The sequence below is a fragment of the Bison bison genome, unplaced genomic scaffold (assembly GCF_000754665.1).
Source record: "Bison bison bison isolate TAMUID 2011002044 unplaced genomic scaffold, Bison_UMD1.0 scf7180017864302, whole genome shotgun sequence".
NCBI lineage: Eukaryota > Metazoa > Chordata > Mammalia > Artiodactyla > Bovidae > Bison > Bison bison.
In genome coordinates, this window is record NW_011494874.1 from 7363216 (window position 1) to 7388322 (window position 25107).

The 25107-nt window shown below is 45.9% G+C and overlaps 1 protein-coding gene and 1 pseudogene across 1 annotated transcript in view; one reads left to right on the top strand and one right to left on the bottom strand.

Annotated features, from left to right (window-relative positions):
• AK7 (adenylate kinase 7) overlaps window positions 1-25107 on the bottom strand; it is a 68991-nt gene that overhangs the window by 1962 nt on the left and 41922 nt on the right. Inside the window, exons 9-16 of the mRNA XM_010851392.1 lie at window positions 24440-24517; window positions 22807-22956; window positions 19674-19802; window positions 18350-18482; window positions 10541-10669; window positions 10239-10307; window positions 6013-6210; window positions 1211-1431 (exon numbers count right to left, since the gene is read on the bottom strand). Coding sequence (XP_010849694.1) covers window positions 1211-1431; window positions 6013-6210; window positions 10239-10307; window positions 10541-10669; window positions 18350-18482; window positions 19674-19802; window positions 22807-22956; window positions 24440-24517 — 1107 coding nt within the window. The remainder of the gene's footprint in view (window positions 1-1210; window positions 1432-6012; window positions 6211-10238; window positions 10308-10540; window positions 10670-18349; window positions 18483-19673; window positions 19803-22806; window positions 22957-24439; window positions 24518-25107) is intronic.
• LOC104996985 lies at window positions 2337-5630 on the top strand (annotated as a pseudogene).

The window sequence follows — 25107 nt, forward strand, 5'->3', positions numbered from 1 at the left end:
ACCCCACTCCAGTACTCCTGCCTGGAAAATCCCATGGACGGAGGAGCCTGGTAGGCTGCAGTCCATGGGGTCGGTGAGGGTTGGACAGACATGACTGAGCGACTTCCCTTTCACTTTTCACTTTCATGCATTGGAGAAGGAAATGGCAACCCACTCCAGTGTTCTTGCCTGGAGAATCCCAGGGACGGGGGAGCCTGGTGGGCTGCTGTCTATGGGATCACACAGAGTTGGACACGACTGAAGTGACTTAGCAGCAGCAGCAGAAAAGGCTTCATTTAGCAAAGACTCAAAAGCAAGGAGGAAGTGAATCACACAGGTGGCAAGTTGTTTAAATGACCTTAGAAGGAGCCAGGTCACAGAGGACCCTGGGGCCCACAATAAGGAGTTTGTACTTTCATCTAATGATGATGAACAGTCTGTGAAGACTTTAAACAGAGAATGGCCGCGGTGGGTCTATATTTTAGATGGACCGCCAGGCATCAGCAGGGGGGCAGACTGGAGATGGAGGGGGTGGAGCTGGGGAGACAAAAAGAAGGCACCACGTAAGTCTAGCACCCTGGTCAGCAGAAGTGGAGCCCTGTGGGTGGATCTGCGTGTGGTTTTTGGAGGCAGAATAGATAAGAAGACTCAGTGGTGAGAAGGAGGATGAAATGAGGCTGACCACCCACGTTAGATGGGTAAATGGAGGGAAACCAAACGAAATCCCCAGATTGACAATGCCGCCAAATGGTACACTTTTGCAGCAGTACTGTTCATACTACATCAGTGGCTCATTGGTATTTTTTTTAACTTTTTTTTTTTTGGCAGTGCTGGGCCTTTGTTTCTGTGTGTGGGCTCCAGGGCCTCGGGCTCAGTGATTGTGGTGGACGGGCTGAGTTGCTCCATGGCACGTGGAATCTTCCGGGACCAGGGGTCAAACTTTGTGTCCCCTGCATTGACAGGGAGATTCTTAACCACTGGCCCACCAGGGAAGTCCTAGCTGTTTTTACTTAGCAAAAGACCAAGGTCATGTTCTTTTAAATGGTACATAGGAAATAAATTTTTAAAAAATGATATATATGAGAAAATAAACAACAACAACAAACAACAACAAAATCGTTTGGGTTATTTCCACGACATTTCTCTATTAGGATGGGAAGCGCTACAGGCCCGGATGGCTTTGCCAGCGCCGCACCCCTCACCCCCACCCCACACACGGGCACACACTCACCCATTCCTCCCAGCGGGCGATCTTCTCAGCAGTCTCCACGGCCTCCTTGTGCTCTCTCTCTGCCTCCTCCATGGCCTCCCTGGCCAGCCGTTCCTCAGCAGCCTTCCGCTCCTCTTCCGCCTTTTCTTCATCCGTTAAGCCATAATTGCGAGGCTCCCCGACCTCCTTGATGAGCTGTTTGATGGCAAGTCTGTTCTGAGCATCTTCAAGTCTTCCTACATCTTTAATTATTAGGAGAGAGAAAGAGACCCACACAGACTTTTTCATAGTCTGGTCCCTGCTCACAATCTATCCTGAGACCAGACTCAGGAAAATTCTTCATTACTGTAATCCTGTGATGGCGAATTGTGTAAATTACTATATGGGGGTTTCCTTTTTGAGTTTACCAGCACAGTCTAGAATTTCTGGCCTGACTGGCAAATATCAAACTGGTCTCTGAGAGTTATGGGGAGCAAGCCTGGGGCTCGGGTCTCTGAGCTGTGACACCTGCCTCTGATTTGAGTGGATGGATGGGGGTGTGGACCTCCTCAAAGGAGTGAGTTCTCCACCCTGGGAGGCATTTAAGCAAGACTAGGGCACTTCACTCAGGGGGATTTCCACAAAAGGAAGTCCTGCACCTGGATGTGGGCGGAGAGGGGGCTGAGTGACCTCCAGGTTTCTTTGGTTTTCTGTTTCTGAGAATCAGTGATTCTGGGATACATTTTCAATTCATTTTTTTTTTTAATTAACTTTTTCAGTTTGCCTGATTGAATCAGAAAAAGTCCAAACTCCAGAATATGTGACTGATGTTAACAAGAAGACCAGAAGGAGAATGAGAAAAAAGAGGAGGAGGGGGAGAAGGGGATCTGGGAGGGGAAGGGGAGAGTGGAGAAGGCTTGCTGACAACAGGAAGTTCCTCCCTGCACAATTCACTTAATAGTAAATTCTACACCAGTCTCGGGGCTTGCTTGGAAGGTCTCTGCACAGAAGGGTGAGCAGTAGGTGCATTTGAGAGCTAAGCGCCTCCAGCCCTTCCTCGGGAGTAACTGCCCACCAGCCGCCAAGCACAGCCACTGCTGCACTCCCCGCCCCCCGTGTTTGGACTGTAGAACCTTGACCTAGGCTAGAAGCACTGCCAGGTTCCAACATGGGACGAGGGGAAGAACGGAGCCAAGCACATTGGTCGGTGGGTGGAAACAAGCCCATCAAGAAGCAAGACCAAACCAAAAAACACACACACACACACACAAAAAAACTCACTTCCTGGTTGCCTGAGCTCTGACATTTCAATGCATTTCTCCTTGGCTCCCCTAGTAGAGCATTACACCCCTGATGTACTTGAAAGATAGAACACTGCTGCCTCCAGGAGTACTTCTGCCCTGACCTTGGGAAGGATGAATGGAGGATTAGCTGGGGCGTGCGCACCTGACCCAACCATGACCTCCCATCTGCTCGTCTAAGTATGTACAATTAGGATGGAAAGAGACACATCTAGCTACGGGCTTGGCTCCCAGTGTTAACATGGAAACTTCAGGGCTGTGAGGCAGCCTTCATTTACCACGTGGGCCAGAGAAAGGAGAAAGAGAGACCTGGTTCAAAGAGCAAAAGAGAAAAAAGATGCGGAGCAGACATCCCTGGCAATTCAGCGGTTAAGACTCCTCACTTCCAATGCTGGGGGCTCAGGTTCAATCCCTGGTCAGGGAACTAAGATGCTGCATGGTGTGGCCAAAAAAATAAATAACTGAAGGGCAGAAAGAGATGCTGAGAGAGAAGTGGGGTACAGAGGTGCAGCGACAGGACGCAGGTGCCAGCATCCTTCCAGGGCCCCATTCAAGACCCTCCAGAGGCTGGGCGCGTTCCTGACCTTGACGCCCTCCCCTATGCGCATCGCTGGGATACATTACACCCCTTTGCTTTTCCCTTGTCTCTGGTTGTGAGTGTGAAGATGAGGCCAAAAGTGACGGGCACGGAATGAGGCAGAAGACAGTGATCACTCACTCATTCATTCCACCTCATCATTTCTGCCTTGTTTCTCCCTGGAGCTCTCCTCATCATTCCATAAATAGTTTTGGGGGGTTTTACTGAAAAAGATGACAATCACTACTTTTATGAAGTTTGCTCACCACTCCTTCCAAGTTCTCTGGGTAAATCGTGTAAACTACTTCCCGTATTAGTAGGTGTAGAATCCTTAGCTTCTACCTATAGAACTTGGTGTGCAACGTACACAGGCCTGTCCAGATGAAGACAAAATCCAATCACTTCTGAGGGTGCAAAACAGAGCAGAATTTGCAGACTGATAAATGTATTCTCATTTCATAATACACATCACTTTCTGCCTTACTGTTGTACTAATAATAAGATTAACTACCAGCTGTTGAACTTCGCCAATGTGCCAGACACTTCCTATCTCTAATCCCCACCATTAGTCACAAGCCAGGGATTATTTTCCTATTTCACAGATGAGAATACTGAGGCAGAGCTAGAAACTGGAATCAGCTCTCCTGCTGACAGTTTCTGTCAGCTCTAAGCCTCCCAGTACTCCAGGACTGGGATGTGTCCCAGCTGGTTTGAGGGGATGGAGAGAGGCCTTGGGAGGCCCCAAAGGTCAACCTGGGCACTAAGCTGCCATCAGATTAGCAATTTTTTTCAGCAAACCCGGAGGAAACAGAGGTGTCAGGATCCAGAAAACCAGAAAGGAAGTTCAGTGGTTCACTGAGCCAAGAGGAGGAGAAACCAGCCACAACAGAAAGGATCTGGAGGTAGCAATGATGAGGCTGCGGTGAGGCTGATGAGACAGCATGCTCACTGCATGCTTGCTGGGTGCTCAGCTCTGAGTTAAGTGTTTACAGGAAACAGGAGGAATGCGATGAAGAGCTATTTGATTTCTGAGTAGCTAAGAGTGAGTTAATGCCTAGACAGCATACCAAAAAGCAGAGACATTACTTTGCCAACAAAGATCTGTCTAGTCAAAGCTATGGTTTTCCCAGTAGTCATGTATGGACTAAGAGTTGGACCATAAAGAAGACTGAGAGGTGAAGAACTGATGCTTCTGAATTGTGGTGTTGGAGAAGACTCTTGAGAGTCCCTTGGATAGCAAGGAGATCAAACCACTCAATCCTGAAGGAAATCAACCCTGAATATTCATTGGAAGGACTGATGGTAAAGCTGAAGTTCCATTACTTCGGCCACTTGAAGCAAAGAGCTGACTCATTGGAAAGACCTTGATGCTGGGAAAGATTGAAGGCAGGAGGAGAAGGGGGCAGCAGAGGATAAGATGGTTAGATAGCATCACCAACTCAATGAACATGCTGCTGCTGCTACTAAGTCGCTTCAGTTGTGTCCAACTCTGTGTGACCCCACAGATGGCAGCCCACCAGGCTCCCCTGTCTCTGGGATTCTCCAGGCAAGAACACTGGAGTGGGTTGCCATTTCCTTCTCCAATGCATGAAAGGAAAAGTGAAAGTGAAGCTGCTTAGTCATTCCGACTCTTAGCGCTCCATGGACTGCAGCCTACCAGGCTCCTCCGTCCATGGGATTTTCCAGGCAGGAGTACCGGAGTGGGTTGCCATTGCCTTCTCCGAAATAAACATGAGTTTGAGCAAACTCCGGGAGATTGTGAAGCCTGGCGTGCTGCAGTCCATGGGGTCACAAGAGTCAGACACAACTTAGTGATGAAACAACAAACAATAGCAACCAGGGGTGAGTTGGCCAGTCTAAAGGCCAGGAGGGGCTTTGTGAAGAACACCAGTGCAATGCTATGGGAACAGAAGGCAGCTCCCAAGGATGCTGGGGAAATGGCCCAACGCAGCTGGCAGCAAATCATGTAACTTTAAGTACCCTTAAAAAAAATGCCAATTTGGGGACTTCCTGATGTTCCAGTGGCTAAGACTCCTCGCTCCCAATGTAGGGGGGCCTGGGTTTGATCCCTGGTCAGGGAGCTAGATCTCACATGCCACAACGAAGACCCAGCGTAGCCAAATGAATAAATCAAATATTTTTTAAAAATCCCCCTTTCCCCTGGCTAGCAGTGCAGAGGGCGCATCGTGCTTGGAGTTACTGTAAAAGACGTGAAGCCTCAGAAGTGCATCAGAACTCCAGCAGCCTTCCTTAAGAGGTCCGGGAAGCTGAAAGTCCCTGAATGGGTGGACACGGTCAAGCTGGCCAAACATAAAGAGCTTGCTCCCTACAATGAGAAGTGGTTCTACATGAGCAGCTGCCACAGCCCGGCACCTGTACCTCCGGGCTGGCACCGGGGTTGGCTCTGAAACCCAGATCTGTCGGGGGTGGGGGGGGTGGGGGAGCATCAGAGAATGCTGTCATGCCCGGCTACTTCGGCAGAGGCTCCAAGAGTGTGGCCCGCCGGGTCCGCCAAGCCCTGGAGAGACTGAAATTGGTAGAACAGGACCAGGATGGGGGCCACAAACTGACCTCGTGGACATAGAGACCGGGACAGAATCACACACAGGTGGCAGCTGCCAACAAGAAGCTTTACAACAAACGATACCGGGTTAATCAATTGCCTCATTCGTTAAAATAAAAATAAAAGCCAATTTGGTAAAATAAATAATGCCATTTGGCATTCAACTTCGTAATACATCCACGTTTTCGTACAACAGTAACACTCCCCACCCCCCACCCACTCCACTAAATCCTCAAGTAGACAACTCCCCTGTCTTTTCTTGTGACGTCCTGGGCCCTAGACACACACTTGTACTGTCCTCCGCTCCCCCAGCCCTATGACAGGCATGCCCCAGGCTGGCTGGGGGTGCAGACACTGGGCAGTGGTGCTCCACGTTCACTTTATCCTTGAGTTTATTTCGTACCTATATGGATTGGGTGGATTTCAAGTTCGTCGAAGTAGTTGAGGACAGTCTCGTCTTCGGTGTTGACGTCCCGGTAGTTGCTCAGAGCCCGGAGGAACCGGTCCTGGCTGTAGTGGGTCCCTGTCACGATGCTCTCGGGGAGGTTCATCACCCGCTCCTTGAGGAACTCATCGGACGCATCCAGTGAACACACGAACTCTGGAGAGAAGGAGCTTGTGAGTTCACACAGGGGCCCTGGAGCCGGCAAGCAGGTGCTGGCAGACCCGCCACTGCTCAACCCAGACGTCTGGTTACCAGCTGGGAAATCCTGTTGCCACAGAGGGCCTGGCCAATTGGCCTTCTTGCTGCCTCTGGTGGAGGACAGATACAAATCACCATGTTTCCAGAGACCACCCCCCAGTGAAGCCCATGCGCACGTGCTCAGTCGCTCAGTCGTGTCCGACTCTTTGTGACCCCATGGACTGTAGCCCACGAGGCTCCTCTGTCCATGGGATTTCCTAGGCAAGAATACTGGAGTTGAAGGAGGAAACAGACAGAGCTGGACTCCATCTTAGGCCAGGCTGAGAACATTAGGCTACACGCATGGTCACCCTCCCACTGCACTCTGAACTTTGTGCCCGGTGTCTATAGAAACGGCATACCAATGGGAAACCAGACCCCCTGGATAAAAGAGCCTCAGGACTTGGACTCTCCGTTGCCTAAAAGAATACACTAATTATCTCTGTAACAGAACAAAGTCGTAAATTCCATTATGTTTATCGGGATATGACCACAGTCCTATTGATAAATGTCTACTGTTTATCTAGTCTTGTGACACATGATGGAGAAGGCAATGGCACCCCACTCCAGTCCTCTTGCCTGGAAAATCCCTTGGACGGAGGAGCCTGGAAGGCTGCAGTCCATGGGGTCGCCAACGGTCCGGCACGACTGAGCGACTTCACTTTCACTCTTCACTTTTCATGCATTGGAGAAGGAAACGGCAACCCACTCCAGTGTTCTTGCCTGGAGAATCCCAGGGACGGGGGAGCCTGGTGGGCTGCCGTCTATGGGGTAGCACAGAGTCGGACACGACTGAAGCGACTTAGCAGCAGCAGCAGTGACACGTGAATCATTGGTTAACTTTGATCGTATCTCTTTTTTACCTTGTCCAGACTAGTTTCAAGGCATTTGGGGAGGTGGGTTTGAGCAAGTACATTTAGGGTATATAAGGTTTTCACAAAAACTGGTACGGGTCCTTGGCTAAGAGGAGACTCTGCCTTGGGCCCGCTGGCGTAATAAACTGCACTCCACTATCTGCATTGTCCTTCTGAGTGAGTTTGTTTCCTGGAACGCGTGGCTACAACAGAGTGGGTTGCCATTTCCTCCTCCGGGGGATCTCTCCCACCCAGGGAGCGGCTCCCGCACTGGGCACACTTCACCTCTAAGTCACGTGGGAGGCCCAATTAATGGGCATCTTGTAAAATCTATTGTTTTTCTTTCCCTTCCTCCGTTTCTTCCTTTCTGCTTTCCTTCCTTCCCTCTTTTCAATAAAAACAGCAAAAATTGGGAATTCCCTTGAAGTCCAGTGGTTAGGACTCCACACTTCTCCTGCCAAGAGACAGGTTCAATCTCTGGTCAAGGAACTAAGATCCTACAAGCCGTGTGGCATGGCCAAAAATTAAAAAGGAGAAATTGTCAATCCAAATCTCTAATAACCCTGTGATACATCTGTTGTCAGCTGCCCAGTCAATTGTCACCTTGACACATTTCCAGCACAATATCACCATTTCCCAAAGAGACTCACAGCTATGAGCAAAATGCTCTGATGGCCAATTTGCCAAATTAATATAAACAGGGACTTCCCTGGGACTTTAATTTTTCATAGATCAACCTATTTGCTCACTTCATGCTATGAAACATCTATGTTCAGTATAACACAGTCAGTGCTTATCGAATATTTGACACATGGATCATTATTAATGACAGTGAGCATTTCATCCACCCCTCAGTGCACACTTCACATATGCAAGCCAACCGCCCCTTTTATGTAACTTACACACCAAGTCAGTATTTCTCCTGCCTTTACTCATCCCAGGGCCAGGGCCAGGGCCAGGGCCAGGACCAGGCAGCTAGAGACCAAAGCCCACTGCAACTACTCATACTAGTCAATCCCCTGCCTTTCCCACAGTAATCTCAAGAGAGGCTGAGTCCTAGACTTTCCCCTGCCTCCTGACCAACCCTGGTGCTTCTCCCAGTGGCCCTGGATGGTTCCCACACTCCCTTCTCTGGGGAAATATGAGGAATAAATTCTTCTTTCAATGGCATTAGCCTCTCATGTCTCTGTCATTTCCATTAATTAAAATCTCACAGTTCAAATGAGACAATGATCTGATTTTTTTCAGGAAGAGAGAAACTAATGACAATTTCTTTTTAAAAAGGGGGGAGGGGGGCTAATTGAAAAGAAAAGACTAGACATTCCAAAGAGATTTCATCATGGATGTGTTTGGACCCTACCCGGCAGAGAGCAGCCCCGTGGATCAGGACTAAGAACTGCATATCTTTTTACCTCTTGTGTTTCCATTTTCTTATCTTAGGGAGGGGTTTCATTCGCTCTGGTTTTTGGAGGCAGTGGCATGAGAAGATATGAATCTGAATTCAAGCCCTCACATTTACCAGCGAAGAGGGCTTGGATCAGTCTCTGGACTTCAGGCTCGGGATCCGGTAAACAAGGGAGTAATTCCTGCCTCCCAAGCTCATGGAGAAGCTCAATAAGCTCCCCTCGCGTGTCCTGCCTGTTACGTGGCAGATGGTGGGTTGAGCTGAATTTTATCCAGCTGCCTCAGGGAGAACAGGAGGATTTACCATGGGGTTTAGAATGAATGCCTATCGCCCAGAAGTGCTAAAGTCTCATAAACTGGACAGATGGGCTTATTTAGACCAGTCGACTTTACTTTTTAACCTTTCTGGAGGCAAGTATAGAAATTAATGGGAAACCTAAGAGAACCCATTCCTCTGGCATTTTGTGATCCTGCCTCAGGCAAACAGTATATATCCATCCTTGAGGATGACTGCTCCCTGATGTCTCTGCTTCCAGAAGCTTCATCACAAGCTGTGCCTGGGCCAGGAGGAGGAAAGGATTACAGCTGTGAATTGTCTCTCTCGGGGACTTTGACACAGTGAGCAGCCTCTTCCAAGCTACCTCCCTGGGCTAAGAAAATAGCTATTCTTGTATTTATCATATGACCGGAACTTGGTTAAACCTCATGCAAACTGACTTAAAAAAAAAGAAGAAGAAGAAGAAAAAAACTTTTAAAGTTGATGGCGGAGTCACAAGAAATGCCTGCTAGGTACTCAGCAAATCCTTTTACATGGAATACATTGTTGATACTTCTCTTTCAAAGGTATGTTGTGAGAGCTCTGGGTAAATACCTAAAAGGATAAACTTGTGGTGGTTAGGGACCCGAGCAGCTTCTTCCTGCCCAGTCTCGATTCTGGATTCTGGATGTCTTCCAGAAAAGACAATGGCATGGCCAGGACCTAAAGCAGAGCAGGAAGGAAGGGCAGTGACCCAGTCCCTGGCGGTCTCACCAACTGACAACTCTCCCCAGGACACTGTAGAGCACAGGGAATAGAGGCAATATTTTGTAATAACTACAAATGGAGCACAATTTTAAAACATTGTTAAATCAAAAAAAAAAAAGGAAAAAATTTTTTAAAAAGTGAATCAGAACTTCCCTGATGGTCTGGTGGTTAAGACTTCACCTTCCACTGCAGGGGGTGAGGGTTTGATCCCTAAGATCCCATATGCCTCATGGCTGAAAAACCAAAACGCAAAACAGAAGCAATGTTGTAACACAGTCAATAAAGACTTTAAAAAAAATTGTGAATCACTATGCTGTATTATGCTATATACCTGAAATTTATATAATGTTGTAAATCAACTATATCTCAAGTTTTAAAAAAGTACAGAAAAACAAAAAAGAAAGGAAGTCAGGGCACCAACAGATTGGCTAACTTTTCTGCTCTGTCACAGAAGGGAACAGCAGATATGAATGTTCTCATAGGGACTCTATCCATTACCCCCAGTGCATTCTTTAGGTTGGAATTTGATATTAAGGATATTGCTTTACTTTTTTCCTGATACAAACAAACCTACTTTATCAACATAAAAAATGTTGTTGTGGTACAAAAGAGATATCAAATGACGTTCCTTTAAATATGACCTTGGAGAAGTAGCTTACACTTACCAGGTATGATTAGTTTATCATAGGGAAACATTTTGCCTCTGCCTTCTTCTTCCTCCTCCTCATCCTCTTCTAGTAAAACAAAATATACATCATTGAATTCATTACATATTATTATGAAGGACAGCTCAAAAATTTAAATGTTTTAACTGAGTCACTCATGAAAACTAGCTGTAACGAGGAAAGCTTGTATTTTAGATATAGTCCCTCTGATTTTTTTAATTGTGACCGTTATTACTCTGAACAATAAAGTTGCAACTTATCTGAATGTAAACACTCAAAACAAAAGGAACACCCACACTTACGGCTGAACAGGTCTTTGGCCTGATCATAGGTCTTTGGGAATCCATCCAAAATGTAACCTTGATTCCTGCAAGGCATGGATTTTAGCTTTTCTTTCATAAATCTAATAATATATTGATCTTCCAGGCGACCTGATAAAAAGAAAAAAAAATTACCATGCAGTCATATTCTACATATACAGGTTACATTCTAAAGTGACCTCAAAAATTCTTGTGTCGTCAAAATTACTACTGAAAAACTCTTATCTTTGCATTACAGTGAAAAATATGTGGTTCTGTATTTAAACCATGACACATGAATTCTAACGCCCTGTAAAGTAGCAGAAACTAAGGAACTCGTCTGCAAGAAAGAGTGGAGGCAAATGCTGATGTCTGCACTTTCAGATTTGTTTTTTTAACCGTGGTCACAACTTTTGGATGAAGTTGAAAGAGCAGTTAAGTGGAGAAATCCAGAGTGTTCTCCCTGACTGGCAGGGTTTACTCAATTCTATTTTGATATTATACTTCTATGCTTTGATACATAATAAAAAATGCTTCCATTGTGAGAATTCAGTGGGATGGTATTCATGCATCCTGCTGCCACATGATTTATTAATAGCACATGCCCAATAAATATTTGCTGCTTTTGAATAAAAATCAAGCTTGATCCTGACCCTTAAAGGCACCAGCCCTCTGCTCCCTGTCTGTTCCAGTCGGCATTTCAGACCTTGACCCCACCGGACAGTTTTCTCTCCAGCCTTGAATGTGGGATTCCTGCAGTTGCTTGGGGAGGCAAAGGAGGGAGGAGTTTGTCAAAAAACTGTCACAGTGTTTCCAAGACAGTATGATGTAACTTCTCTAAAATATTCATCTATCCTTCCATTGTTAACTGTTGAACAGCTATCACTTCTAAAAAACAGCCCTGCCTTTATATGGCTTAATATATACATTATGGTAATGCAAGTTTTGGAGAAGGAAATGGCAACCCACTCCAGTGTTCTTGCCTGGAGAATCCCAGGGATGGAGGAGCTTGATGGGCTAGAGCCCATGGGGTCCCAAGAGTCAGACAGGACTGAGCAACTAAACAACAATGCAAGTTTGGGGAGTTTAGAAACTGATCTCTGAAACTCTTCCTGGTGCTGCTGCTGCTAAGTCGCTTCAGTCATGTCTGACTCTGTGCGACCCCATAGATGACAGCCCACCAGGCTCCCCCATCCCTGGGATTCTCCAGGCAAGAACACTGGAGTGGGTTGCCATTTCCTTCTCCGATGCATGAAAGTGAAAAGTGAAAGGGAAGTCACTCAGTTGTGTCCAACTCTTAGCGGACCCCATGGACTGCAGCCCACCTGGCTCCTTTGTCCGTGGGAGTTTCCAGGCAAGAGTACTGGAGTGGGTTGCCATTGCCTTCTCCGGAAACTCTTCCTAGGGCAGCACTATACTTTCAGCTTATCAGTGGATGTATAATATAAAATAATTTGAAGCCTTTTTTATTATTCAATGACAACGAGATGATCTAATGAAAACAGCTCTCCTTTCTTCCACCTTTCATTGTCACACAAATCATTAGGTGGTAATTGATTCAGAAAATAATCGCATCTTTCAGAAACTTAAATATTATGGCAGAGACAGAAAGATAAAGATGTTATTTAACATAATGAAATTCCTCAAAGTGATTTGACATTCCTTTTCAGTAAGGTTCACAGTGCTGTCAAGAAATAAAGCCACATTTTAAAAATGTCAAGGATCCACTGATATCCAAAGATGAGTTTTATTTAAACAGTATTTCCAATTCTCAAAAGCTTCCCTGATAAGGAAAGGCACATACTCAGAAATCTAGCTTCAGCCTCCTCTGTGGCATCCCTTGGTTTATTTCAGGCAATGAGCTTGGCCATTTGTTCTCTTTGTTTCAGAACTAAGCGTTCAATATGCCAGAAGGGGGCTTGAGCAGCAGTTTATTTTATCTTTATTTTCTGCACTGGGTCTTCGTTGCTGCACGTGGGCTTTCTCTAGTTGCAGCGAACGGGGACTGCTCTTCGCCGTGGTGCACGGGCTTCTCACTGCGGCGGCTTCTCGTGTTGCGGAGCACGAAGTCCAGGCATGTGGGCCTCAGTAGCTGTGGCACACGGGCTCAGTAGTTGTGGTGCTCAGGCTTAGTTGCCCCAAGGCATGTGGCATTTTCCTGGACCGGGGATCGAACCTGCGCACTCTGCACTGGCAGGCGGATTCTTATCCACTGTGCCACCGGGGAAGCCCTGAGCAGCAGTTTATGATAACCATGGAATGTGAGTACACAAAGGGCCAAGTCCAGGTGCCTTTCTCTAGAGAACTGTGACCTCCTGGAGATACAGCCATGACCTTGGCTGGCCCGGGGCATTTTGGAAGGTGACAGTTACTTCTGCTTTAAAATAAATGAGCACAGCCCTGCTGGACAGGCCTTAAAACACCACACAGCTTCATTGTTTTCTTTTTTTGTTAAATTTTAAGTCTGCCTTTCAAATAACAGTAATATTTAAATGCTAATATTAACCCATAATTATAACTGCTAAAGACAGTTTAAACATAGATAGCGGGGAGACTTCCCTGGTGGTCCCGTGGTTAAGAGAGACTGCAATTCCATTGCAGGAGTCGCCAGTTAGTTCCCTAGTTGGGGAACTAAAATCCTGCATGCCAAGCAGTGCAGCCAAAATACAGGAAAAAGAAAAAAAAGGTTCAACAAGGTCTTTAAAATAATCCATGCATAACAGGGTTCAATTCCTGGGTCAGGAAGATCCCCTGGAGGAGGGCATGGCCACCCACTAAAGTATTCTTGCCTGGAGGAAGCTATGGACAGAGGAGCCTAGTGGGTCACAAAGATTTGGACACGACTGAAGTGTCTTAGCATGCATGCACAGTAGAGACACTACAAAGTTGATACATTTACATATTTTTCTCACCCTGTCCCCAACTTTTTAATTTCAAACCCACAGAAAAGTTAAAAGGCCAGTCTGCCGATCACCTGGAATCCCACCAACCAGATTCAACAAATCCACAATGCAAAAAGGATCTAGAACTAGTTAGTGAATTCTGTGGTTTAAACAAGTCCTTATTTTGGCTGCATAGTCAGGGATCAACGGGAGTGGAATCACGAATCGATAAGAATTCGGAGGTGCCTCCCTGCAGGACTGTGAGTTCTGTCTTGCTGGAGTTCTTAGACTCAAATGATGACACACTGGGTCAGGTGAGGACTTCTGCCTCTTCATGCTATGAAATTTCCACAGAGGTTTGCACCATGGGTTCACAGGTCTTCTTTTGTTTAAACGTAACCTGGGTCTGTGTTCTAGTTTCAGGTAAATGTGAATAGGAAGGAGTTTTGGACAAGCTTGAAGAAAAAAGCACTTTCCTGGGGTTACGGGGGACTGACTGGACTATTGCCATCTTGTCAGAAGTGAGCGGGTGGGTGGGCTGTGACAGCGGGGAGGGTGGGCCTGTGACAGCGGGGAGGGTTGCCTCCCTCCCTGTGCGTGCTAAGTCGCTTCAGTCCGACTCTTTGCAACCCTTTGCACTGGAGCCCACCAGGCTCCACTGTCCATGAGATTCTCCAGGCAAGAATACTGGAGTAGGTTGCCACTCCCTTCTCCAGGGGATCTTCCCGACCCAAGGATCGAACCCATGTCTCTTATGTCTCTGGCACTGGCAGGCGGGTTCTTTACCACTAGCACCAACTGGAGACCCTGGCTACTAATCCAGTTGGCCTCTCCTGCATGCTGGGATAGATTGAAGGCAAAAGGAGAAGGGGGTGGCAGAGGATGAGACGGCTTGATAGCATCACTGACTCAGTGAGTGATAAATGTGAGCAAACGCTGGGAGATAGCAGAGGACAGAGGAGCCTGGTGTGCTGCAGTCCATAGGGTTGCAAAGAGTCAGACGTGACTTAGCGACTGAATGGCAACAACAGCATCAGTGGGAAGAACAGAATCTCCTGCCAAGGACAGGCCCTTCTTGAACTTTGGTGACGCAATGACTGCTCTCAACCATAATTCTTGTTCTGTGTGGTCACCCCCACTGGGACATGAAAAGAGTCCAGTCAGTACTTCATGTCACCCTGTTTATACAAAGTTATTGGATAAGACTTTCGGGTCTTTGCAAAGACCAACTATATGATCCTGTCAATAAACATTGTCCCGTGTCTGTCTGGTTCTGGCCTTAGACCCCAGGCTTACAGCGTATGTACACATGACCACGGTCACCTGTGGATTCCTACAAACCCCAGGCCCCACCCTTCCAAGTGGCCTTGCCAGACTTCCTCCACAGGTGTCCTCACAATGGAATGTCTTGTTTTGCTTTCTTCCTCTCCCCTGAATGGTAAGAGCCGGGACACTGCAAGACTCTGAAACCAAGATAGGGATTCCCCACTGTCACAGGCGAGGCAAAGAAGGTGAAAGTGAAAGTCGCTCATTTGTGTCCGACTCTTTGCGACCCCATGGACTATTCAGTCCATGGAATTCTCCAGGCCAGAATACTGGCGTAGGCGGCCATTCCCTTCTCCAGGGAATCTTCCCAACCCAGAGATCGAACCCAGGTGTCCCACTTGCAGGCGGATTCTGTACCAGCTGAGCCACAAGGGAAGTCCAAGAATACTGGAGTGGGTAGCCTATCCTTTCTTCAGGCTATCTTCCCGACCCAGGAATCGAACCAGGGTCTCGTGCATTGCAGGCGGATTCTTAACCAACTGGGCTACAAAGGAAACAGGCGAGGCAAGGGCAGTGTCATATCTTAAAGTGTTGACCTGTGTTTTCTGCCCTTCACCTCTGGGATTTTAAATTCCATTTCCTCCACACCCAGCCCAGCCAGAGCAAAAATTCAGACTCAGATAACCAGCTGGTGTAAGTGAATGCTCAGTGTTGTTCAGTTGCTAAGTTGTCTCCAACTCTTTGGGACCCCGTGAACGGTGGCACACCAGTCCTTCACTGTCTCCCAGAGTTTGCTTAAACCCGTGTCCATCGAGTCGGTGATGCCATCCAACCATCTCATCCTCTGTCATCCCCTTCTCCTCCTGCCCTGAATCTTTCCCAGCATCAGGGTCTTTTCCAAGAGGTTGGCTCTTTGCATCAGGTGGCCAAAGCGCTGGAGCTTCAGCACCAGTCTTTCCAATGAGTGTTTAGGGTTATTTCCTTTACCTCTGGGAAATCTCTCTGGGATTCTGACTTTCATTTCCTCCCCATCTGGCCTGAAAGTGAAAGTGAAGTCGCTCAGTCGTGTCCGACTCTTTGCGACCCGGTGGACTGTAGCCCACCAGGCTTCTCCGTCCATGGGATTTTCCAGGCAAGAATACTGGAGTGGGTTGCCATTTCCTTCTCCAGGGGATCTTCCCGACCCAGGGATCAAACCCAGGTCTCCCACATTGCAGGCAGACTCTTTAACCTCTGAGCCACCTAGGTGTGGCCCCACCTGGCCTACATCAAAGCAAAAACCCAGACTCAGAAGCTAGCTGGTTTAAGTGAACCCTCAGTGTATGCAGAAAAAAGCATATTCTCCGCCCTATAGACTGGACTGGAGTGGCCTGGGGGCAGGCCAGGAGGAGGTGGAGGGTTAAAACAGAGTTGGGAGGAGGGTGAGGAGTCCCGAAGATAAATAGCTAGTAAGAAGAGCATCTGGAGGGACAGTACGGGGAGTGTCAGAAGACCAGAGACAGACGGCAGCCCAGAGCTGTGCCCCAGGGGAAGGCGGTGGGCGGTCCTCAAGGGGAGAGCCCTTTTGCACCTTTGTCCTCCTTCCTGCAACACAGGAGACGCAGGTTCGATCCCTGGGTCAGGAAGATCCCCTGGAGAAGGAAATGGCAACCCACTCCAGTATTCTTGCCTGGAAAATCCCATGGACGGAGAAGCCGGCTGGCTGCAGTCCATGGGGTTGCAAGAGTTGGACATGACTTACTGACTAAACAACCACCACCTCGTTCCCTAATCCCCACTTGCTCCAGCCCAACCTTGGAGGATCAGAAACTGGCACCAGCAAGGTGGAAGGAGTCAGTAAGAGGAAAGAAACCAAAGGCGCTTGATAGGATGGGAGGGGAGGAACTCTCCACTGGATGAGAGTTCACACTTGTGACACTTTGGACTGGCCGATAGCCAACGCTTCTGTACCAGCTGGTATAGAATCCGCCTGCAATGCAGGAGACCCTGGTTCAATTCCTGGGTCTGAAAGATCCCCTGGAGAAAGGATAGAGGTTAAAGCGTCTGCCTCCAATGCAGGAGACCTGGGTTCGATCCCTGGGTCGGGAAGATCCCCTGGAGAAGGAAATGGTAACCCATTCCAGTATTCTTGCCTGGAGAATCCCATGGATGGAGAAGCTGGTAGGCTACAGTCCACGGGGTTGCAAAGAGTCGGACACGACTGAGCGACTTCACTTACTGACTGACTTACTTACCCACTCCAGTATTCTTGGGCTTCCTTGGTGACTCAGCTGTAAGGAATCTGCCTGCAATGCAGGAGACCCTGATTCGATCCCTGGGTTAGGAAGATCCCCTGGAGAAGGGAAAGGCTACCCACTCCAGTACTCTGGCCTGTAGAGTTCAGTCCATGGCGTCGCAGAGTCAGACATGACTGAGAGACTTTCACTTTCACAGCCAATGCTAGTATTACCTGTTTGATGGAGGATCTCAATTATGTAAAGATGAAATGGTTTCTATTTTTCTAACTGCTGCTGATGCTTTCCTGCCTGGGTGGCAAGCTTCCTTAAAGACATCTCATTTCAAAACCTCATTTATGATTATTTGGCTGGAATGACCTTCTTAAAGTATGAACAAACAGAGACGCCATTTACTTATTATCTAAAAGCTGCAGTGGGACCAGCCTGAAATTCCATTCCAGGGCAAGGGAAGAATGAGTACAGAGTTTACGTTTAAAGGGACACTTAACTGCAATGCATGTGTTCAACAAACTGGTTAAAATTATCATGTGAGCGAGATAATTTTTCTGTTTATTTGTATTTCTTCCTGAATGAGTGAATCATTGGCCCAAGTTTTTCATCCATGTTTTCCTATTCAGGACTTAATGATTTTCTTATTATTTTATTAACTATTAACTTTTCGTCATATTTGGTGGTAAATATTTTTTCCTGATATGTCCTTTGCTGTTTAATTACAGTTTTTGATGCTTTACAAATACTTATGACTACTTTGGCCACCTCATGGGAAGAGTTGACTCATTGGAAAAGACTCTGATGCTGGGAGGGATTGGGGGCAGGAGGAGAAGGGGACGACAGAGGATGAGATGGCTGGATGGCATCACTGACTCGATGGACGTGGGTCTGGGTGAACTCTGGGAGTTGGTGATGGACAGGGAGGCCTGGCGTGCTGCGATTCATGGGGTCGCAAAGAGTCGGACATGACTGAGCGACTGAACTGAACTGAACTGACTGATGACTACACACAATTTTTTAAAACTTAGGTAGTTCTTTCCCATCAAGTTTTTTTTATCTTAAATCAACTCTGAATATTCATTGGAGGGACTGATGCTGAAGCCAAAGCTCCAATACTTTGGCCACCTGATGCAAAGAGTTGATTCACTGGAAAATCCTGATGCTGGGAAAGATTGAAGGCAGGAGAAGCGGGCAACAGAGGATGAGATGTGATAGCATCACCAACTCAATGGACATGAATGTGAAAAAACTCCAGCAGATAGTAGAGGACAGAGGAGCCGAAAGTGCTGCAGTCTACGAGGCTGAAGAGTCAGACACAACTTAGCAACTGAACAACAACACAAGGTTGTTTTTATAACAAGGGCAAAACCCAACTGTCACAAGACTATCACTGTCACAAGAATATGACTGTTACAAGAATATCACAGAATGGTTACCTGCGTTCTGGTCCATGCTTTCCTTGATGCCTTCCAAGAGCTCCTGAGCATCCTCCACATTATCCTCCTCTTCCTCCTCTTCACCTTCTTCTTCTCCTCCTTCTGTTACATCCTTAGGTGTAATGATTGCCTCCTATATATCACAAAGATATTCAAATAGCGTGATGTCCTGCATTGATTGGCTACTCTTAAACCTTGTGGCAAATGATCCTGGAAAAGGCTGGTACCCAAACAGGGGAGGTACTCAAGGACAGGCATGCAAAAGTGGTCAAGATGCTTGTATCTATGGAGACGGATGAGCATCTTGTGGGTTTCTTACTCTCTTTTAGACGAGTAATCTATTTCTGTGCTAATGCCAGAACCACTTAAGAATCAACACTCTCTCTACCCATGGACACCACCTAGTAAGCATCGTTGAGTCAGACATGACTTAGTGACTAAACAAGAACATATATCCAAAAACCATAAAAACATTAATTTGAAAAGATGCATGCACTTTAATCACAGCATTATTTATGATTGCCAAGATAGGGAAGCAACCTAAGGTCTATCAACAGATATGTATTTATATCACATGATGGAATACTACCCAGCCATGAAAAATAATGAAAATTTGCCTCTTGCAATAAATGGATGGACTTGGAGGGCATTATGCTAAGTGAAATAAGTCAGACAGAGAAGAACGAATACTGTATGATATCACTTATATGTGGAATCTAAAAAATACAGCAAACTAATGAATATAAGAAAAAAGAAACAGACTCAGAGATACAGAGGACAAACTAGTGGTTACCAATGTGGAGAAGGAAGTGCGGAGGGGCTATGTAAGGGCAGAAAGGTAAGAGGCACAAACTATTATTTCTAAAATAAGATACAAGGGTATACTGTACAACACTGGGAGTATAGCCAATGCTTTATAATAACTGTAAATGGAATATAATCTTTAAAAATTGTAAATCACTTTGTACATGTGTAAGTTATACAATATTATAAATCAACTATACAATTTTTAAATTGTACAACTATACAGTTTTAAAAAGAATAACAAAACCGCCAGTCAACAGAGAGAATACAAGATACATTTTGAGCAACAACTAGAGACAGACAAAAGTTTAAAGTCCACCCATGAAAGATGCTTCCACCTTACGAAGGAAAACCCTTTGGGATTCTGTGTTTTCATAATAGGGGCTGACAACAAACTCCAGTTAAAATAACAAATCTCTTTGAAGGATGCCACAGAAGATCAGTGACTTCTTAATTATAAGACTAAGAAAAGGCATTTTTAAATTATTGAAATCCCCAATAAAGTTGCTAAAATTGTTACCAGTTTCGCTATGGCTTCAGAGATGACATCCTTCAATTTAATGTGGTGCAGTTTATAGTATTTGGCTAAAACTTCAGCGACGCTGGATTTTCCCACAGCAGGAGGACCGAGAATGCAAATCTTGATCGGCTAAAAGAGGAGAAAAGGGATGACACAGGGCCTCTGAATGATCTGCAGCTAAGCGAGATCTTTATTTCAAGGATCAGCCCTTTGAAGTCTCAGGATTCCGCAGGCCGGTTCACTGCTTCATCAAGAGCCCAGAGTCACTTTCTCTTGGTGTTTAATGAGCATCTACTATGTGTCCTGATCTGCGCATGGGGGACAAGACACAGCAAACTGTGCTCAGGAGCACCCTAAAAGTACTTAAAAACAAAAAAAAGCAAAGTAGTTGAGCATTACACACTACAATTTCACCTTTGCAGTGTTACCCCTGTAAAGACAGCAAAGACAGAGAAGAGTTTCTAGTCTACTCTTAGAAAGTGCTTAATTTATTGCCTCTTGAACATTGTTTCTGGATTAAACTTGGTCTTGAATTATCTTTTCCTTTTTAAACCAGTTAATTTATTCTAGTTTTTTTAAAAATACACCCATTAAAAAAAAATTTCCTCTGCTGAAAAACTTGCTTGGATGCTAAAGAAGCTCACTACATTCATAACTGGTGAGCAAATGTTTATTTCTAACAGAAATAAAAATACCGGTGACAAATAAGTCATTTCTTTTGAAATGGTTCAAATGGTTGTGAAACTGAAGCTTGGTATTTTGCAAGGCAAATTTTCAAAATTTTAAATTAAAAAAAAATCATGCCAAAGAAAAGAAATTTCCATGGGCAGAGTGTCCATGTGCTTAAAGCTTACATAATTTCATACATGGAGTTGATTATCATGATTACTGCTATCATTATTAGTACTACTACTATTGTTATTACTATTTGTCAGGCTGTGAAGGGAGTGAGCAGAGGCCCTGCAGGGGTGCTGGGTAAGGTGTGGTGGACATGAATGATCTCGTCTGCTCAGGGGCAGGCTCTCAGGGTGATGGCGATGACCAAGGTGGTGGGCATGGAGAGGGTAGGAGTCAGCAGAGCAACACTGGAACTGAGTCTTGATGCACAGAGCTGGGCTCCGAGGGGCACATGGTGCCTTCACCAAGACGTGAGGGCCGGTGGTCAACTGGGCAGGTTCACCTGCCTGTGTCACCCACACACCAAGAGTGGATCTGTCTCCTGGCGTAGGGATGCTCACCTTGTGTGCTGCGTGCTAAGTTGCATCTGACTCTTTGTGACTCTATGGACTGTAGCCTGCCAGGCTCCTCTGTCCATGGGATTTTTTAGGCAAGACTACTGGAGTGGATCACCATTTCCTCCTCCAGGGGATCTTCCCAACCCAGGGATCAAACCCATGTCTCCTGCGTCTCCTACACTGAAGGTGGATTCTTTACCCGCTGAGCCATCAGAGAAGCCACCTTATCAGGGTACAAAGCAGGAGCTGGTAGTTTACTCGTTTATAATGACAAGTAGGGTTGCCACTGGGCTCAGGACACTCCAAGGGCACGTGTTTGGTATATTACCCCTCAAGGCAGACACGTATAGAAAATAGTTTGATGAGCTTTGATCAGAGTGAGGAGAGTTGGATGAATGGGCTGTTAAGTGGCAATAGATCAAGGTGGCTGAATGCACCTGGCTCTGCACAGGGCCGGCTTTGCTTTGTTAAAGGAATGGGATTGTGGGGGCCATTGGCTCAATGCCACCGGCATGGCACTGTCTACACTGCCCTTGGTCGTGTTTGCTGTTCTATGCTGCCATGCTCACCAACGCCCCAGGGATGGACAGACTCACTTTAATCTTTAGGTATGCTTACTCCTTCTATCATATTCTGTCCAGTTTTGCTCATCAGAAACCACATGGTCTCTTTAAGGTGTCTTGTCCTACCTCCACTCTGACTTGGTGTTGTTCTAAGTTGACCCACAGATGACAACACTAGTCTAACCTCTTGAGTTGCTCTGTGCTTCAGGACAGTCTCCAAGGACAGCCATCGTGGGTGTCTCAGATGCTTAAAAGCATCATCGTTTCTTTTGCAAATTGGTACATCTTTTACTGATTCTCAACAAGGCATCATTTTCCAGAGAGTATGATTTTTAGGCTACAAATGCAACTCTGCTGGCTTTTGTTCAGTATTTCCATGCACAATGGCAACCTGAGGGCACCTGTTCCTCGTGGACTGTAGTTTTCTAAATGCTTTCTCCTGTCATATTCACTCTCATCTTGGGAAAGCCTCCCTGTGAGAAATCCAAAGATCTGGGCAAGTGCTGCCTTTACCTGACTTCAGAGATGGAGCTGTGGAGGCTCCACAGTTCGGCCGTTCAAGCTAAGTTGGCATCTTAGCTAGTCTGAATCCCTGACTAGCTGTGTGACCTTGAAAAAATTGCTCCATCTCTCTGAGCTTTGGTTTCCTCATCTGGAATATGGAGATAAGAATATCTACGGAAAGTTGTGATTGCTAAAATGATCAGAAGGGCCTTCTCTGCTGATTCAGTGGTTAAGATTTTGCCTGCCGATGCAGGAGGCGCAGATTCGATCCTTGGCTGGGGACCTAAGTTCCCACATGCCTTTCGGCCAAAAAACCAAAACATAAAACAGAAGCAATATTGTAACAAATTCAATAAAGACTTTAAAAATGATCCACAACAACAACAAAAATCTTAAAAAAAAAAAAAAAAATTAAAATGACCAGCAAATCCCCTGGCCAATCAGAAAAGATCAAAGTAATCATCAGCCTTCCCTACCTCCTACCTACCCAGATGGATACCCAGGTGAAACATGGACCATTGAGGGACCTGACATCTTCCCTTATAGAGACGGCTCTGTGACACTCAGTCTGGGGCTCACTATCATGTTCAGTTGGTGTCAAGCATAACGGTCATCAGTGTCAACTCAAAAATTTTTAATATTCGATTGGCAAGTTTCCAATAGAATATAGATGCGGATTGTTAGACCTGAACAACAGGTCAGACCTGATAAAGAACTTGAATTTAGAAATTCAGACATGTGAAAGAAAAGTACTTCCATTGGTGTAATTACACCAAAGCCTCATGTACTTTGCTTAAATCAGAAGCTTAAATAGGAAGTGGTTATAGTTACCAATAATCTTCTGCTTTGCTTGTACTCTTTGAGGATGCTGTTGATATTTTCCACAAATCCTGCTTGAGCGAACCATCGAATGTTAAAATTCTCCTTCACAAAGAGTGCTTCCATCCTCAAATTGACCAGTAAGTGGTCAATATTCTCTTGCTAAGAGAGAAAAGGACGTCAAAGACTTGTCTCCTGCCAGCCCCCTCCCCCAACAGTTATAACAAACCTAAATCACCGAAGTTATTGAAGAAAAATATGGACGCATTTGCTAAACATGAATGTCAGTGAAGACAGCTCTAAGTTTGATACTTTGGCCACCTGATGGGAAGAGCCAACTCATTGGGAAAGACCCTGATGCTGGGAAAGATTGAAGGCAGGAGAAGAAGGGGATGGCAGAGGCTGAGATGGTTAGACAGCATCACTGACTCAGTGGACATGAGTTTGAGCAAACTCTGGAAGATAGTGAAGAACAGGGAAGCCTGGCGTGCTGCAGTCCACGGGGTCGCAGAGAGTTGGACACGACTTAGCGACTGAATGACAAGTTTTGACAGAGCACCTGCTGTGAGACTCTGTGACCCCAAAGTCTCCCCACACTTGCTCTCTTGTGATGGACGGTGTCCTGCCTTATACAGTTACACAAACAAAGAGTAGGGAGAGGGACTTCCTTGGTGGTCCAGTGGTTAAGGCTCTGTGGTTCCACTGCAGGAGGCATGGATTGGGCCATGCAGTGCGGCAAAAAAAAAAAAAATGGTAGAGAGATACTACAAGTGCAAGTGGAAGATTTCTTCCTTTAAAAAAAAAAAAAGGTTTTTAAAAATTCTACCAGTTTTTTGAGTATTGCAATCTCATGGTTCAAAATCCAAAAGAACAAACAGTACAGGGCAAACATACACACTACTATATATAACGTAGATAACCAACAAGGACCTAGTGTGTCATACAGAGAACTCGACTCAGTATTTTGTAATAACCTAAGGGGGAAAGACTTTGAAAAAAAATAGATATATGTATATATAACTGAATCACTTTTCTGTACACCTGAAACGAACATCACAATGGAAATTAACTATACTTCACACTTAAAAAAAAATAGTAGAGGGGAAAAGTGCCCCCTTTGGCCCCAGTCACCATCCACCCAGTTCTGCTTCTCAGAAGCAAGCAATGATATCAGTCCTTTTGGAATCATGCCCAGTCAACTCTTTCGCTAGAATTTATTTCTTAAAGGAAGATTATATCCTAAAACAAGCTGGAAGAATGCACTGCATGGCTAAAACTGTCCTCTTCTTGTTGCAGTGATGAGATCAGAAATTCAGCCTCCTCTTTGAATTTTAGAGAGGAGCCAAAGAGAACAGCATGCAGTGTTTGTATAGCATTTTATACATTAGACAGCTTTCAAATATATTTTTTGATCATGATCTCTGAAGGATTTTCAGAGGGAAAACAAACAAACAAAGAAAACAAAGAAAAAAAAAAAAAAAACAGGCTCACAGAAGAGAAGAAGTTGCTACAGGTTAGAATTTCCACTGTAAAGGAGGAGCTGAAATGAACCCGCAAGCCAGATCCTCTGACTCCAGATCTCTCAAGAAGCAATACCTTCAGGAAAAGAGTAGGAAAAACACAAAAAAATCTCTCATATACTAACTGTTAAGTCCTTGGTTAGGAAAGCATTTTCCTTGGGTACTTTCTGGATTTTCCCAGGGCCAGTACTTTTACTGATGCACTGTTAGAGAAAAATAGAAATATTATTTTGGTTGACCTGTAAGATTTTGATGTAAAATTTCTCAAATAAATGCAAACATAACTGAATACAAAAAAAAATCTGCAAAGCAACAGGGGAGAGCCCTGAGGACATGAACTGGTTTATTAGTTCCACACAGAGCAAAGGATCCTCACGGCACAACAGGAACTGGACACAGAGATGAATAAAGCCCGATCCCTGCCCTCAGGGAGCTCCCAATCTGAAAAGGGAGAGACAGACGGGTACTCAGATGCTGGTGTGTAATGTCTGATGTTAGGAATATGGAAACGAGGTGCTGGGGCTGCAGGGGAGGTGGGGTGGAGGTAGCGAGGGTGCAGAGGAAGAGGTCTGAGGTGAATCTTTATTTACTTGTTTTGGCCACACCTTTCAGCATGCGGCGGGCTTCCCAGGTGGCTCAGTGGTAAAGAATCCACTTGCCAATGCAGGTGACACAGGAGACACGGGCTTGATTCCTGGGTCGGGAAGATCCCCTGGAGTAGGAAATAGCAACCCACTCCAGTATTCTTTCCTGGAGAACCCTGTGGACAGAGGAGCCTGGAGGGCTATAGTCC